Source organism: Trichosurus vulpecula, chromosome 6 (assembly GCF_011100635.1).
Source record: "Trichosurus vulpecula isolate mTriVul1 chromosome 6, mTriVul1.pri, whole genome shotgun sequence".
Taxonomy (NCBI): domain Eukaryota; kingdom Metazoa; phylum Chordata; class Mammalia; order Diprotodontia; family Phalangeridae; genus Trichosurus; species Trichosurus vulpecula.
The window spans coordinates 76,673,289-76,691,488 of record NC_050578.1 but is presented as its reverse complement, the minus strand read 5'-3'; the positions used below and the strand labels follow the sequence as shown (position 1 = coordinate 76,691,488).

The 18,200-nt window shown below is 43.9% G+C and overlaps 1 protein-coding gene across 1 annotated transcript; it reads right to left on the bottom strand.

Annotated features, from left to right (window-relative positions):
* Positions 1–11,199: 11,199 nt before the first annotated feature.
* On the bottom strand, positions 11,200–15,320 carry SOWAHB (sosondowah ankyrin repeat domain family member B). The gene has a single exon (XM_036765472.1). It carries the CDS (start codon positions 15,096–15,098, stop codon positions 12,546–12,548), a length of 2,553 nt encoding a protein of 850 aa, XP_036621367.1. The 5' UTR covers positions 15,099–15,320; the 3' UTR covers positions 11,200–12,545.
* Positions 15,321–18,200: the final 2,880 nt, after the last annotated feature.

Genomic DNA, 18,200 nt, shown 5'->3' with positions numbered 1-18,200 from the left:
GATGGGTACTTTCTATGTTTGCCAACTATCTATTTAATGATCCAGTCTACAATGTTCCCAATAACTGAAGTCAAAGTCATTGGCCTTAGTTTGCAGATTCTGTTCTCCTCACTCATTTGAAATGAGATTCACCTTCTGCAGTCTTGTGGTTTTTGTGGCTGTCCAGTCATTTTCAGTCATGTCTGACTCTTCTTGAACCCTTCCCAAGCCCTACTTAATGGCTATATTTTGGGCCCTCCAGGCTCAGAGTGAATGTCAATGGTAACTGTTTCTCTTTTGACCAGCAACCCTGGGGGTCTTCCCCTCCCAGTTTGATTTTTTTTTTCTTTTTTCTAGTTAAAGGGGCCACCCCTTGACTCACTTCTTAAACAGGCCTATTCACTAAATGGGCATTACCTCACTCAAAGAGAGAACCTGAAAAGGCTTTAGCCTGAAAGGGCCAGGGTCTCCCATTGCATCCTGGGTCATCTCCAGTCATCCTGATGAATATCAGGCCACTGGACCCAGATGGCTCTGAAGGAGAAAGTGAAGCTCGTGACCTTGCACAGCTCTCCCTCATTCAAATCAAAGTCAAGTGCAAGTCATATCATCATTTTCCTGATGTCATGGTCGGTAATCTTTCAGCTACCAGTGATAGTGCTCAGCAATCACATCAGCCAGTCCATTCAGCATTCAGGGATCTAGTTCGTCTGGGCCGGGTGCCTTGAATTCATCTAGGGCAGCAAGGTACTCCCTTACCATCTCCCTTCTTATCTCATGTATCAAGTCCCAGCTACTCATTTTTGTTCTCTCATTTTCAGTGTAAACTGCACCCTCCTCCGCAGAGAAATTGAGTAAGCTAGCAGACCAGCAACTAAACTGCAGGGAAAACCTTAACTAAGTTGGCTACACTGCTTATTGTTAATGTGACAAAACAATTAGGCATTTGGAACATTGCAATATAAAACACCAGGTGGCCAAAAAAAACCTCCCACTTTAATCATTATACGACAACCTCCAAATAAGACATTAAAAAAAAAATCTTAACCTAGAGTCTGTGAACTTTTTTTTTTATTTAATAAATTTCTTTATTTATTTTTAGTTTACCACACACGGTTCTACATAGTTTTGAGTTCCAGTTTTTCTCCCCTCCCTCCCCCCTCCCTCCCCAAGACGGCATGAAGTATCATATAACTGTCATGTATAACTTCGCATTGAATTAATTTATGCACTAGTCAAGTCGTGGAGAAGAATTTTGACCAATGGAATGAATCATGAGAAAGAAGAAACAGAACCAAAAAAAAAAAAAAACCAAAAACAAAAACAAAAGAGAAGCAGAAAAGGCGAGTATGTAGTGTGCCTCAGTCTGTATTCAAACTTCGCATTTCTTTGTCTCGATGAAGATAGCATTTTCCATCGTGAGTCCCCTGGAGTTGTCCTTGCCCCTTAGGTTGCTGAGAAAAGCGCAGTATGTCAGGGTTGGTCCTCACGGAATCCATATATCTGTGGCTGTGCACAACGTTCTCCTGGCTCTGCTCCGCTCACTCAGCATTATGTCGTGTAGGTTTTTCCAGGTTGTTATGAAGTCTGCATCATCCCCATTTCTTATGACACAATAGTATTCCATCACCTTCATATACCACAGCTTGTTCAGCCATTCCCCAATTGATGGGCATCCCTTTGATTTCCAATTCTTGGCTACCACAAAGAGAGCTGCTATAAATATTCTTGTACATATGTTTCCTTTTCCTGCTTGCGTGATTTCTTTGGGATACAACCCTAGAAGTGGTATTGCTGGGTCAAAGGGTATGAACATTTCTATAGCCCTTTGGGCATAGTTCCAAACCACCCTCCAAAATGGCTGGATCAGCTCTAGTCTGTGAACTTTTAAAAACTATTTTGATAACTGTATTTCTTTTTTTTTTAGGGTTAAGTTACTTGCCCAGGGTGATATAGGTAGTGCGTGTCTAAGGCTGGATTTGAACTCCTAACTCCAGGGCTAGTCCTCTAGCCACGGCCTCACCTAGCTGCCCCATAACTGTAATCTAATCTAATTTTGTAATCCTAAGCATCTTATTTTATGCATTTAAAAATGTTCTGAGAAGGGAAACAGCCTTAACCAAAAGGGTCCATGACACAAAAAAGGGTAAGAAAATCCCAGCTCAAAATGCTAAGAAAAGATGCAGTGATTCCTCATTCACCCCTCCCTCCCAAGACTTAACCCCACACTACCAAGAAAGTATTTCCCAGGTTCTTTCTCTACAGAAAAGCAAAAAGATAGCAGATAAATTATTCTGAGAGAGCTGATGTCATTGAAATCTTGACCAAGCATTGGTATGCCCCACCCATCATAGTGAGCCCACTCCTACTTTTCACCCCAATCCCCACCACCCCCAAAAGCAAACAGAAAAAAGCAATCTACTAGTCCTAGTGGTAGGTCGGCAGCAAACACTGAGAGATCCCCTCCTCTCCCCTCTCCCTCTTACTTCCTGCTCTGGTTAGTAGCTCTGGAAAGCTATTTCCTGAAGGAGTGACCTTCTCCCAGCCCCCCACAAGCACAGTTACATTCCCTGCTAATCAGCTGGAGATCCTGATAAGAAATAAGATAAATTATTGTTTTCAGTCAAAAGAATGGAAGGAGTGGGGAAGAGGAGAGGGAAGGAAAGGGGAAAGGGAGGGAAGAGCAGGAGAGGGGAGAAGAGGGGGAAAGGAAAAGGAGGGGAAGGCAGAGCAAGGAGAACAACACGAATTTAAGACAGGAGCATTGTGCAACAACAGATGGTTGTGAAAAATTACTGTTGGAGAAGAAATTCCGATATATTTATGAATTTTAAGCTGCTCCACTTTCAGAGATTTAGTTCTAGAGATACAAGCACTTAATTGCCTCCACCATCTTGACTTTGATGATTCTTAACCATGTCCTTATGTCAGACATTATGAATAATATATGTAGCACCTGGGGCATCCCCACATACCTTGGAAAAGTTGCTCCAGGTCAAAGGTACTCACTCCATGGGTCTCTATCTGCTCAAAAATACAGCTCCTTAGCTACTCTTTACCTAATTTGGTTACTTTGAGCATAGTTAGCTAAAGGAAGCTATCAGTTCAAAACAATGGCATTTAATGAAATAGCATGGTAAGAAAATCTGACCTCCACAAACATATAGGGTAGATGCTTTCAGAAATAAACATTCTTAATGGAAAGAGTAGGCAGGAATGAGGCCTATATGATCCCACTCTGGGTTATTCTTTGGGGGAGTTATGGGCAGGATTAAGCATCCAGCTGAGATCCCTCCTAACTCCAGAATTCTATAATTCCATAAACTATATCTATTATATAAGATCCAGTGAGAAAATATATGTTCAGCATGCTAGCTATTATTATTCTCCTTTGTTATCTAACATTTTTATTAGTTACTTAGATAAAGGCTTGGTTGACATGCTTATCAGTAATTCTCAGTTGAAGCAAAGTTAAGAGGGCATAGTTAAGATGAGTTGATATGAGTCCAGTCAGAAAACTATAGAGTTTAGTAAAATGAAATTTGATAGGGTTAAAGGCGGTTTTACATTTGAGGCAAAAAAAAAAAAGAATTTCCAAACAAGATGGAAGTAGCATAGTTAGTTTAAAAAAGATTTAAAGTCTGTGGTGGACTAAAAACTCAACATGATACTATATACACCCAAACTAATGAACTTCAGTGCTCTTGGAGAGGCAAAGCATCCCAGATGGAAGATGTGATAGTCCTGTACTCTGCCCTGGGCAGACCATGTTTGGAGTACTTGTGTAGGGGCCATCTCCAGTTGTCCTAACCTATATATCTTGCCACTGGACCCAGATAGCTTCAGAGGAGAGAGCGAGGCTGGTGACTTTGCACAGCCCTCCCTCACTTAAATCCAATTTACTTGCAAGTCATGACATCATCTTCCTGATGTTATGGTCCTCTTCAAGAATGAAAAACAAACCACACACAACTTTCACCCTACCTCAGCTGCACAGATACCCTTAATCTTGTGATATTCACCACCAGGTTGATCAGGTCACTGGATCCAGATGACTGTGGAGGAGAAAGTGAGGCTGGTGACCTTGCACAGCCCTCCCTCACTTAAATCAAAGTCAACTGCAAACCATGTCATCATTTCCCTGATGTCATAGTCCTCTTCAAGAACAAAGGACAAACACAACAACCCACAGGTGTTCTACTTCCAGGTTCGTGGATGCTAAAATTCATTTCTCTAATTGTATTTTGTTATTCCGTATTTCCCTCTACCTTATAACCCTTATAACCCTGTTCTTGTTCATCTCCAAGACCTCTAGTCACTCTGCCCATCAGTTCTTTCTCACTCCTTGCAATAGTTATAACTCTTCTCCCTTCCCTATGATCACCCCTTGGTGAATGAGTTTCAGCTCTATACTATCTTCTTTTTTAGTACCTTGCTTCCTTATTTTATCACTAATCTTGCTCTGCCAAGCCCCAGCCCCTGCTGCCTCTGCCCCTATTTACCTACTGCTGAACAAAGATGAAGAAAATCAAGAAACCACAATGATCAGGTCCACTACAAATTTATGTTATGTAATCCCAACTGGGCCCTCACTGTGGCAGGTGGTCCTTTTATACCTCCCTAACTGACACTATGCCACTCGACACAGCAGTTTTCCCAACTGTTTTGTTGCTCCTCAAACCTCCCATAGTCCTTCCTTCCCCTACCCTCTCAGCTGAGAACTGAGGCTATTCTCAGAAAGCTCTGTCTTCACCCTGTTTCACCTAAAGAGGTAGTCCTCTTTGCCAAGGAAAAACCTACACATTTCTAAAATTCTACAAGTCGTCACATTGCACAAGTCATTCCATTCCATCCCATTCTACAAGCCATTCCATTCTGTCCCATCATCAATAGCAGATTACCCCCTCTATCATTCCTCTGTCTCACTAATCTGCAATTTCCTTCCTGGGCTGCTTCACAGATGCATACAAGCACACCTATGTCTTCCCCATCTTCAACAAACTCTCTCTAGATTCATTCACTTTTGCTGTTTTCCCGTTTCTCTCCTCCCTTTCCTGGCTAATCTCTCTATGAAGACTTTCTTTCCTTTTACTTGACCTTTTACAGTCTGGCTCCAAACAAAACGTTCAACCCAAACTGCTCTCTCCCAAAGTACCAAAAATCTCTTAATTGCCAAATCCAATGGCCTTTTTCTCAATCCTCATCCTTCTTGGCCTCTCTGCAGCCTTTGCCACTGTTGATCACCCTCTTCCCTTTTCTCTCTAGGTTTTCATAACACTTCTGTCTCCTACTATCTGTTGGAACATTCTTTCAAAGTTTCCTTTGCTAGATATATATTTAGGTTGTGCCTGTTAACTACGGGTGTGTAGCCTAAGACTCTGTCCTGGGACCTCTTCTTGTTCCTCTAAACTAGTTCACTTGATGATCTCGTCAGTTTCTATGAATTAAGGGAATCATCTCTATGCAAATGACTTTCATATACAAACTGTGAGGGGAGGGGATAAGGACTCACTATTGGACAAAAACTGCTGGGAAAACTGAGAAGCAATCTGGCAGAAATTAGGTATAGATAGACATCTCACAACATATAACGAGACAAACTCCAGATGGGTATATAACTTAGACATAAAAAATGACATCCTCCAAGTAAATAATAAGAGAAATGGAAATTAAAACAAGGTTTTACCTTATACCCTGAAAACTGGCAAAGATGGAAAAAAAGAGGAATAATCAATATTGAAGGGGTTGTAGAAAGATGTTCCATAAGAAATGACAAAATATTTCAGAGGAAACTGAGAAGACCTCTCTGAAGTGATGCAAAGTGAAATGAGCAGAACTGGAAGAGAAACATATATGACAACATCAGAGAGAAAACCCACTTTAAAATACTTTAGGATTCTGACCAAGAAAATGGCAGAGGGCCAAAGATGAAGCACACTACCCACCTCCTGACAGAGAGGTGATAGGCTCCAAATGTAGAATGACACATGACAAATGAAGGAATTTGTTTCATTTGATTACTTATGTTTGTTATGGAGGTTTTCTTTTTGTTATTGCTTTTGATCAATTAGCCACAGTGGGAGAGAGAGGGAAAAGAATAAATTCTTGGAACTTTGGAGTCATCATTGACTTCTCATTTTCATCTCCCCTGCACCCCTATATGCTATCTGTTGCTAAGCCCTGTCACTTCTACCTTCACATCTCACCTATACACCCTCTTCTCTCATCGGACACTGCCACCACCCTGCAGCAAGCCCTTATCACCTCACCCCCAGACTATCGTAATGGCCTTCTGGTTAACCGCCTCCACCTCTGGTCCATCCTCCACTCAGCTTTCAAAGTGATCTTCCTAAAGTGTAAATGTGAACATGCTCCCCCTACCCAGTAAACTCCAGGGCTCCCTATCATCCACAGTATCAAATACAAGATCTTCTATTTGGCTTTTGAATCCTTTCATAATACAGCCCCTTCCTACCTTTCCAGTCTTCTTACTCTTTCTCTCCATAAATATACTCTATGATCCAAGGACAATGGCCTTGCTGTTCATTGAACAAGGCACTCCAGTCTCCTGACTCTGATTTTTCACTGGCCATTCTCTCTTTCCTTATCTTTGCTTCCCTGGCTTCCTTCAAGTCTTAACTAAAATCCTACCTCCTGCAAGAAGTCTTTCCCTGTCACCCTTAACCCTGGTACCTTCCCCCAGAGATCACTTCCAATTTATCATGTGTGCTCATGTCTATAAACCTATATGTATATATTTATGCATATATACAAACAGATATACACACACACACACACACACACACACACACGGAGGATTTGCGCATAGTTGTTTATGTGTTGTCTCCCCTATGTGAGCTCCATGAGGGTAGGGCTCTTTTTTTGTATTCTCAGCTCATAACACAGTGCCTGGTACTTAGTAAGTGCCCAGACATAGCTAGATGGTATAGTGGTTAGAGCACTGGCCAAAGAGTCAGAAGGACTTGAGTCCCAATCTGGCCACTGATACTGCATAATGCTGCATAATCCTAGGCAAGTCACTTAAGCCCTGATTGCTTCCAAAAAGAAAGTAAGCATCCAATAAATGTTTTAGTAACTGGAAAAAGTAATAAAATTAAACATTTTTAAAGAGACTTTGAAACCAAGTGTTGTGTACATGGAATATTACCTTCAGTTTCCTACCAAATAATCCCTTCCCTCATTTCAGTCAGGAACATCAACAAACCATGACTCAGAATCTTATTTTCAGTAATCATCCAGGTGTTAGGAATGATCCAGATTTTTACAGATTAGCTGGTGGTTTCTGAGCAAGGGGCAATGTTTTTTTTTTTCAATTGGTAGTAAAGAAACAAAGATCCAAGGAGCTTTGAACTGGAGAGCCCCCACATTGGGACCTGGAGAACTCCCAGAGACAGATGTATGCCATGAGAACAAGTAAAGTGGTAAGTGTGGAGTAAAGAGACATTTCTGTACCTGCAAATCAAGGATTTCCAGGTGATAACTCTCCATCTGTTCTGCATATGTACTTTTCAAGGAGCTTTTAGGCAGCTTTAAACAAACAAGCACCTGGCCCCTGGAGACCACAAGAAAGTGTAAGATGACATAAACATAAAGATTCTATGATTATGGGAATGAGAACAAAAGTACTACTGTGAAATTAAATGTCTGGGGTTTTTTTGCATTTAGCTGGAGAATTAATCCCTTCCCATTTGATGTCTTTTCCTTTAACCTATGTAATTTCTTTTCCATCTTTGAAAAGAATTTATTAAATAATAAGATACAAGGCAACTAACAATGTATATAAACAACCAGGTATATAGATCTAAACAGCTCCATTGTATATATGGAAATATACACAGCTCTCTATTCTAAAAAAGGAATGCAGGGGCAGCTAGGTGGCACAGCGAGTAGAGTACTGGCCCTGGAGTCAGGAAGACCTGAGTTCAAATCTGGCCTCAAACACTTGACATGCTTACTAGCTGTGTGACCTTGGGCAAGTCACTTAACCCCAATTGCCCTGCCTTCCCCCTCAAAAAAAATAAAAAAGGAATGTAAATTTTGATTGCTGAAACCTCACAAGATATCTTGGGGTTTACACGCTAGATTTCTTTCTTAAGTACCAGGCCTTAAACCCAAATCACTCTGGCTCTCATAAATTGACCAACAATAGGTCCCAGCCCAAGCCCTACCAGTTCATTGTTTGGGCCCTGAAGGCTGGGAGTGAATGTCTTCCCCTCCCAGATTGATTTTTTTTTTACTAGCTTTACCTCATTTCTAGCCTTAATCACTGAATAGGTGTTGCCTCACTGAAACTAAGACTTGGGAAAGACATTAGCTTAAAAAGGCCCCCTGCATCCAGGGCCATCTCCAGTTATCCTGATCTATATGTTGGCACTGGCCCCAGATGGCTGTGTAGGAGAAAGTGAGGCTGGTGACTTTGCAAGTCATGGCATCACCTTCCTGATGTTATGGTCCTCTTTGAGAATGAAGGACAAAAGAAAACAAAATATATTACAAAATATTATAGTCTGAGGTTCTGAATGGGACATCCTAATCAGTATTTCTTTAAGTATAAATTTCCAAACAATGCCCTACACTGAAATTTTAAAATCATTGTTATCAAGCACCTACCTAGTAAAGGAGAGGCCAGCTCAGTCCCAGAAGGACCCCTCTGATGTCATTAAAGTAATGTTCACATTAGAGGAAGAAAGAAGTCTTGATAACTTCAACTTAATAAAAATGTCTCTTGAGTTCACCTTTGACCAAGTAGGAATCTTAGAGGGAGTGGTCAAAGAAAGATTGAATGATTTTAGGAAAATGATTATCCAGGAAATATCAAAAGTTAGGGGACTTGATGAATCAAAATATTACCTGACCTTTCACCTTCAGTCTATGACTATCTTCTCTTAAGATGGGGTTTTGTCTTTGTTTAGGAACATTATAAATTGTAACTCCAAATTGGTTTGTCAGAGAGAAATTTTCAAAAGTAGGATACATTTCTGAGTCTTTTCAGATTTCTCTCTGTGTTAAGAGAAGGTTAGAATTAGAACAGTTAAATTAATAAATTATCTCCGCCAGGTTTGTACCCAAAATGAAAAGCATTTTTTCCAGTCACATATATATATTTGGTTAGGATATATGAGTTAGAAAGGAATAAAGTACAAATTATTAAAATATACGGATAATTCAAAGTTTAATTTTAATGAGTACTTTTTATCTGCCTTCCTCCCCCAAAGAAAATCCTTACTGCAACCACTAATAAATAACAAAATTAGAGTAAGTTTGCCCTTCTGTCAGTCCCTGGAAGAATCCTTAACAGCCATACCTGATTCAAAGAAAGGTCAAATTCAGCCCTCTTGTCTTCCTACTTTGATTGTTTCTAAAACAAAGATCTATGCATATTTTAAGACTATGAAGCAGAGTTGCATCATTAGTAGAGAGATGTCCTCTTCTTTTTCCACTTAAAAAAGGCTAAATAGCCTTACAGACTGTGAACCTAAAAAACTTGAACTCCTGGCACCATAATCCCAGACCAGCATCATAGTCATGAAACTATCTAAAGACATACTTTTATAGCTGGAAAAAGTCCTGCATCTCTTAGGTACTTTACATTTGATCCAACTGATTTGCATCAAATGCCCAAATACTACAAAACTGAAAACTTTGTGGAACGGAATAGGGAACTGGAAGAAAGCAGAATGTTTAGTAGGAAAGATGTTGAAACAGAAAAACATTGACACTGGATGATTGTTATTTTTAGTTGTCTTTCTAGGAGTGAAGCTTTGTTTGATTGAACCATCTACATACACCTTCTTACTTGGACTAGATCCTCTTCTGACAAAAAGCATGTGTTTGTAAGAATACTTGACCAGAAAGAGCAGCTAGAAGGTGCAGTGGACAGAACACTGGCCCTGGAGTCAGGAGGGGAGGATCTGAGTTCAAATTTGGCCTCAGACACTTACTGTGTGTGTGTGTGTGTGTGTGTGTGTGTGTGTGTGTGTATGAGAGTGAGAGATAGAGTGAGAGAGAGAGAGAGAGAGAGAGAGAGAGAGAGAGAGAGAGAGAGGGGGTAGAGAGAGAGACAGAGACAGAGAGAATACTATATGGCCAGGAGCAGAAGAGACCTAACTGGACTATTTGGTCCAAATATGAGACCAACTCCTATTTCCCAAAGAAGGCAACACCAACTAATACAGGTGCTAGCAATAAATCAGGCCCTGAAGAAGACAAGAATGTGGCAGAACCAATAAGTCTGGTTTGGGAGCATGAACACGTGTCAGTGAAGTTTTCACAGTCTACATGAAGTCCTTCCTGAGCCCACTAATGGGAATCCTAGAATCCTAAAGGTGGAAGGAGCCTTAGCAATCTGATTGGTCCAGTCTATACCTTGAAACTGAGGCTCAAATGACTTACCTAAGGTCACACAAGCAGTTAGGTGGCATTGTTGATATAGTACTGAGTCTGAAGCCAGGAAGACCTGAGTTCAGATCTAACCTCCAACACTTAACAGCTGTGTGACCCTGGCAGGTCACTTAACTGTCTGCCTTAACTTGCCCAACTCTAAAATGGGGATAATAATAGCACTTGCCTCATGGAGTTGTTGTGAGGATCAAATGAAATATTTCTAAAACAATGAGAAGAATGCCTGGCACATAGTAGGTGTTTAATAGATGCATATTTCTTTCCTTCCACAGTGAGTTTTCAATAAATCTCTCAACTTCCATATTATATACCTTCCCCTTCCCATTTTTCTAGTATTTCTACACTTAACCGCCCCCCCCCCTCCACACACACACACATTATCCCCTACTCCATGCCTTTTAACTGACTGTCCCCCATGGCCAGAATGCTCTCCCTTTCCCATCCCAATCTCTCTTACTGCTAGTGCCTTCCATCTACTCCTCCATATCTTATATCCCCCTTTAGGCTGAGTGCCTTAAGGGCTGGCACCCTGTCTTCACCTTTCTTTGTATCACTGATGCTTAGCACAGCGCCTGGCCTACAGTAGGTGCTTAATAGCACATGGAGCCCTAGCTTTGGGAGCCACAAGGATGAAAGACAAAGACATTCCCTACCATCAAAGAATTTTATAATCCACTATGAGAAACAGGACATGGAAAGCAAAATGTGTTAAGTACTTCTCAGTCCTAAATTGCAAAACTTTTTATTGCTATCTAATGGTGATTCGACTTGAACATAAATGAAACACAAACATGATTGAAAATATTGCTTTATTGCCACTGTCCATTAAAAGACTGCAGAATAAAATTAACATTCCCCTCTGCCATTCATTTAGAATTGTTTGATTTTTTTTTGCATAGAATTATATTTCTATTCATTCTTTCCATTTATGGCCTGAAGTTTTTCTGTCCCATTATAAGGTACATGGACTGACTATTATTTCCTAGAATAGATCTGATATGATGTGCTTCCATCAAAACAATCTTCACCGGACACATATTTAGTGCAAATTAATTTTCTTGCTAGCAGCTCCAGAAGTTGCATTTCACTTTCCCTCCATGTGGATAAGGCAACATTCTTCCTTTAACTCTCAATTATTCAGTATCCATTGTAATCAGGAACTTTGAGGTTGGCCATTCAAGCTTGATGCATTGTGGGAGGGTGGGGGGTGGGGGAGCATTTTGGAGTAGGAGATCATGATTAGATCTCTTTCAACTACATAATCAGCCATCCTACCCACTTAATCCAAAAGGGGAGGTGGTGGTCTATGAATCCTCAAGGAAGGCCTGTAGATATACTTCAGGGAGTCTGTGAACTTGGAAGGGAAAAAAAAATACAACTTTATTTTCATTAACCTCTAAAATTCAGCTTTTCCTCAATTATTTAAAAATATTATTCCAAGAAGAGGTCCACAGGCTACACCAGAATGTCAATGTGAGGGGGGAGGGGGTACATGATACAAAAAGGGTCAGAGAAATGATTCTCCAAAGAGTCAACAAAATCCTCCTATATCCACCACCTGGAGTTGCAGAAAGAACAAAATTCTAAGGGTTGGAGGTGGAGGGACTTTGGACCTACTTCCTTTTTTCCATATTGGATTTTTACTGAACTACACAAAATAAAGGCCAATGCTGATATTTGAAATATGGTATTTTCTGTGCCTTCCCAATACTCTTGGGAAAGATTTATTGTAAAGACTAAAGGGCACTCAACAAAAGATGCTGAGTCACAGTGGAAGTCTCGAAACCCTGAGTGCCTTATTGGCTCTCCTGTTGGGGCATCTGCTCAAGAGCCTGACACTTTGATCCATGGTCACAAAGGAGAGTCTGTGCTGAGTTCCAGACTTCTATCTTGGCCCCAGGTCTTCCATTCATGCTTAAGAAAGCAGAACCTCCAACACTAGCAACTTCTGGCACAGCTACTAACACAAGTCTAGAGACAGGTACCTGCTAAATAAGCTAATTCTTCTCATTGACCTACCCAGCACCCCAGCAATTCATCTCAAGTCCTTTAAGCCAGAAGTGACTGATCTTGGCAGAGTGTGGAGTTTGTTCAGAGGGTGACTCCAGATCAAAATGTCTCTGCACGTTTGAGTGAGGGACACTTCACTCACTATATTCATCTTTCTCCCCTAATGTTTGGAATTTGTCATACTGGTGGGCTGTTTTCCATCTGTTGTGTTGACTTTTGAGTAATGCAGCAAGGGAGGTCTTTCTGCTTATGTGCCTTGATACATTATGGCTCTTGGCCTTCCTGGTGGGGGAAGAACTTTTAACTAAGGAATGAACTGGGAAAATGGGCTTCCCCCTAGGGGCGCCAAGAAGCTGCCATATCTCCCCAGTGGTACTGCTAGTCAAATACTGCCAGGGCTTCTTCCCACTACTGTCTCGTATATTCACTCGAGACTCCAGCTTCTGTACCAAAAGTTTGATGATATCCTGGTGCCCGTGGAGGGCAGCAAGGTGCAGTGGGGTATATCCACAGCTGGACCTCACATTCACATCAAGGACGATCCCTGTCTTTTTGGCCCCTTTGACCAATGCCTGAAGGGCCTGGAGAGCCCCATGTTTGGCAATCCAGTGCAATGCAGTATATCCAGTCAAAAAGTCTTTTCGAAGAGCCAGCTGGGGGTCTTCCCAAAACAGAGTTAGTACCTGTCCCCATGAGCCACTGGCTAGTGTCACAATCCATTCATGCTCCCGGGAGTCCAGGGGCACTAAAGAGGACTTGTGCACAGAAGGTCTGAGAGAAACTAAGACAGAAGACACATCCCCAGGGGGAACCCAAATGCTATCTGCCAGTCTTTGCTCTGATGAAGCCTTGTGAATTGCTGGCTTCTGGGTCAAAGGGGTATCCACCTTTGGACAGGGCACATCTCCTGCCCTAGACAACTTTCTGGATCGTGGTGGCCGACGGTTCCTCTTTACTAAGTCTTCATCCAGCAACTCCTCATCAGAAGAGGATATTTTGGCCCTCCCTGCCTTGGAACTTCTCCTCAGAGATCTCTTTAACCTGACAGTTGGCCAGGGCATGGGGTCTTGAGGCAGGCTAGAAGACTCCCTGGGTATTTTGGCTGACATTACAACAGGACCATTAACGCTTGGTGGGATATATGGAAGGGAGTAACCACTTCTAAATATGGGTCCCTGGGATTTATTGAGAGGAAGATTTTCCTGCTGAGATTTAATAAAATGCCCAGCTGGGGTCCTGAGTTTTTCCTGGGCTCTGTTTTCTAAGGAAACCTTTGGGGCTTCCTCCAATTCCCCTGGAGACTCCCTTGGTCCACTGGTACTCTCCTCACTGTCATGGCTATCCTCCTCCACAAAGTTCTCCAGATCCTGGAGGTCTAGTTGACAACGGATGCTCCGAAAAACTGAAGACCCAGCAGTTAAGGGAGGAGGGGAAGCAGGGAGAGAAGGCGGCAGCCTCTCTGAGGCTGGGTCCCCCCAACCATAGGGCAGCGTGAGGAAGTTCTCAGGCAGCACAGACCAAAAACGGCTGGGACTTTGCTGTGTCCTTCCTGCAACAATGCCTGGGGAGGGCTGGGAGTGGTTGGCCACCCACTCTCGGGTGCGTTGCTGCTGCTGGGCTGCATAGGAATGTGGTCCACTTAGGGTCAATAGTTCTGGCCCAACTCCAGGGAAAGCAAGAGATGCCAAGGAACGGCTATTCCTTGATGTCCTGAAGGCTTCCGTGGCCAACAGTGGGGACTTGTTGGATGAGCCAGAGCTAGAGTGCAGTGTGCCTTCGAGTGGTGCCTCTGAGCTGGGCTCCGGGGTCTGCTGCTCTTCCAAGGGAGGGCTCCCATGTGAGAGGAGGTGTGGCTCTGTGGAGCCAGCCCAAGGGCTATCCTGGCCACACTCCCGACAGCCACCTTGAGCCCCTCCAGCAGCCCAGCCCCTAGCCTGGGGTGAAGGGCTTGCAGCGGTTGCCTCCTCCAGCCTCCCAGGGCTGCAATCAACTCCCTTTCTTCCCGTTTCGGTGGACTCCGGAGCATCCCCCGGCCTGGCCCAGAGCCCATTGCACTCTATTTCCGGGGCTGTGGCTCCTGCACCTGACGGCTCAGCTTCTGGTTCCTTCTCCCGAGGCTGCCTCCTGGCCGGCTGAGGCTGGGATTGGGGCTGAGGCTGAGACTGGGATTGCTGAGACTGGGGCTGTTGCTGCAGGGACCGGGGCTGAGGCTGGGGCTGTTGCTGCGGGGACCGGGGCTGAGACTGGGGCTGTTGCTGCGGGGGCTGGGGCAGTTGCTGCGGGGACCGAGGCTGAGGGCGAGGCTGCTGCTGCGGGGTCTGGGGCTGCTGCCGCTGCCGTGGCGCCCGCCGCCGGCTGCCTGGGGAGGCGGCCGCGGCTCCCGGCCGCTGCTGCGGGGCAGCGGGCTGGGGGTCGCAGCGGGGCCCGCGCAGCCCCTCCTCCCCTACAAGGTCCCGGTACCTCTTCTTGAGCACCACGCACTTGGTGCCGTCGGGGTCCTGGCGCACGGCGGCCACGGAGTTGACGAGGCTCTTGAAGAGCTCGCGGCGCTGCTGCAGCTGGCCCGGGGCCAAGCTGGGGTCCCGGAGGAAGCTCTTGAAGTGGCCCAGCAAGGCGGCGTTGGTCACCCGGCCCCCGGCCTGGCACAGGAAGTCCAGCAGCTCCTCCTGGCTCAACTCCCGGGCCATCTTCCTCCTCCTGCTCCCCAGGCTCCCGCCCGGGCTGGCACCCGTGCGTGTCACCTGCTCCCGGGGGCAGGCCCGCCGCCCTCCATCAGCTGGAGGCACAGAGTACCGGGGCTGGGGGGGCGCGCCGGGACTCCCTCCCGCCCCTCTGGGGGCGGCCTTGGCTAAGCCCGTCCGCCTGTCTGGCGGTCCCGGGCGGCCAAGGTGGCCGGGCTGGGTTGTGCGTGCGCGGTTTCACCTGAACCCTTTGGGCTCCTCCTTCTTGGCACTGGGGGAAGGGCCGGCTCGGCCGCCTCCACTCCCTCCTCCTGCTCTCGGTTTCTGCCCCCACCCCTCCATGGAAGATGAGTCAAACCCGTGTGAACTGGCCGGGAGTGGGGCAGCAGGTGAGGTGCGAGGAGGGGGCGGCGGCGGGCGGAGAGCAGGAGCCCCGCCCACCTGGAAGGTGGCTGCCCTCTGGGGTCCTCCCTGCCAGACGCAGCCCTGCAGAGAGAGCCCGAGAGACTCTCAGTCAATAAGTTATGTATGAAGTCTGCCTGCGAGGGAAAGGGGAAAGGAGCAGTTTGCAGAGATATTCTGCAAGTCTCTCCCACTAGGCGCATTTCTTAGGTATTCAGGCGGGGGAAGGGTAAAGAAGGATTTCTGGGTCCCTCGGGCAAGATTGCTGGATCAGTCACTTCAGACCAGTATCAAGCCTCTCTTGATGTGCAGATACTATCTTTGTAATGAGATTACCTGCTCCTTTCGTTTACTTCCCTAGTGATCCTCTGTCTTGACTGATAATTTATATATGCTAACAACTGTGTCTCTTTGCCGGATTGGTTTTCTTCTTTGCTATTATGGGAAGGAGGGAAAGAAGGCAGGGAGGTAAGGGGGGGGGGGGGGAGGCCGCCGGGGTGGGGGAGGGAGGTGGAAGGAGGAAATCACACCTACGGCTGAATAATAGCTACCATGATTGATTATGAAGTTAAAGGGAACACGAAAGAGATCATTCAGAATAAAAACAGATTGTCTTCCTTTTTTATATATATTGCAAAGAGGAAACAAATCGGTTTTTAACTTACGCCTTGTTAAATTATTTTCTGCATTTCCCTGGTAGTGAAGGAAACGTAATAAACCTTTTCATTAATTCATTCCTCTGGGCCCTTTCCTTCTTCTCCTTCCAAAATTTTATTTATCAAAGTGGGGGTTGGAGCTCCCCCCACCCCCACAGTCTCACGTAGCTTCAGCATTCCAAACATTGCAGGAATCTCCTAACCAAAAACAAGGTACCGGGAAGCTATGTTTGGTTCTGGAGTTAGAAAACCAGGATTCCAATCCAGGCTTTATCATTCCTCTTCGCTACAATGAGGGAGTTGGCCGAAATTGTCTCTAAAATCCCTTTCAGCTTTAACATTGCAAACCTTAGTAAACGCTTAGTCATTAAGTCCATTTTTTTATTCATTTATGGGTAGCTGCACTTTTTTCTCATCTATTATATCTTTACAACTTAACATTTCCTCATGACTATTGATTTTACAGTACTTTTTGCCATCCTGGTCCTCTTTCCCAAGATTTCTATTTTTTTAATAGTTGAGATCTTGCACTCCTTTTAATGAGCACTCCCTGAATTGCCTATTTAATTAGCGGGTGTCTGTTCATCTCACTTTAATTCAGGGGTTCTTTAACCTGAGTTCTATGAACGGGGTTTATGATTGATTGATTTCTGGATGGATGAGATGACAGATGAGTATTTTAATATAATTGGTTTCCTTTATAATACTATGTGTTATGTTTTATGCATTTAAAAACTTTATTCCAAGAAGGGGTCCAGAGGCTTCACCAGTCTGCTAAACGCATCCACAACACAAAAAAGCTAACGATCCTTGCCTTAATGGTTTTCCTTCTAATTGTCTTTACATCTGTATCTTTGTTGGACTTCATCCCTTTTTCTTTTTTAGGCCCACTTTTTCTGCTTATATTTTCATTTCAAGCCCAATCCCATTCCTCTGGACCCCTATATCACCCTATTACATTCTCTCTTCTTCCTTCATATAAAATGGGGGGAGTAGTCACAGACCCCACCACCCTACTATGGTTGGAGAAAAATGAGATCCTGGAGGGACCTGTGACTATGACTCCTGAAACATAAGATTGATTTCAATAAATTATTGACCAACCTATGGGATGCTGGTAAAACTGTATAGGGAAATTTGGCACAAGGGTATTAAGGACTATTTAACCTCACCTAAGCCTAAGGTATCCTGTTCACCCCCTATCTTATATGGACTATTCTGGGAAGTCATAGAGGGCAGATCACTGGAGGAAAAGAACACCATTATCTCTTCCACTTAGAGGGGATTAGGAGTCCAGCACCACCTCGATTTGGAAAATCTGAGTAAAATTTTTTGGCCCTCCCTTTGTACCAGACAAGTCTGAACATTTTTCTTTTTCTTTAATGGGGTATTTACAGGATCTTATTGTAAAATTTGGATTAAGCATTTGGTCATAGGCTATATGTTAATGTTAAGTAAGATACTATAAGAAAAGAAATAAAAACATGAAACCAACGTTTTACTTAACTTTTTAAAAGCTGTATATATTTATGGTATTAAAAGATAAAATATGTTGATATTATACAATATATCCATATAATTTTATTTTTTTGTTTTTTTGTGGTTTTTTATTTTTGGCAGGGCAATTGGGGTTAAGGGACTTGCCCAAGGCCACACAACTAGTACATGTGTCAAGTGTCTGAGGCCAGATTTGAACTCAGGTCCTCCTGACTTCAGGGCTGGTGCTCTACTCACTGTGCAACCTAGCTGCCCCTATACATATAATTGTATCCATTTCTAAGTTTTTTTTTCTGCATCATCTGCTGCCCATCTTGTGTTATCTGTGGTTTCTGAAGAACTTCCAGAAAATTCTCATCTAATTTCTTACACTGGCCCAAGATAAATTGAAACCTCAACAGGGAAAGTCAAGAAGTGGAAGGGATAACTATATTATGGAATCTTGGGAATCAGTATCTGTGCAGACCCTTTCATCATCCTCGATGCCTGTTACCGTGGGTCGGACCAAATGGAAACCACTGGAATTGTCACCATCATCCCACACAGTTAACAC

Bases quoted from the DNA above. Each gene is read 5' to 3' on its own strand.
- SOWAHB (XM_036765472.1), bottom strand. From the start codon at position 15,098: ATGGCCCGGGAGTTGAGCCAGGAGGAGCTGCTGGACTTCCTGTGCCAG.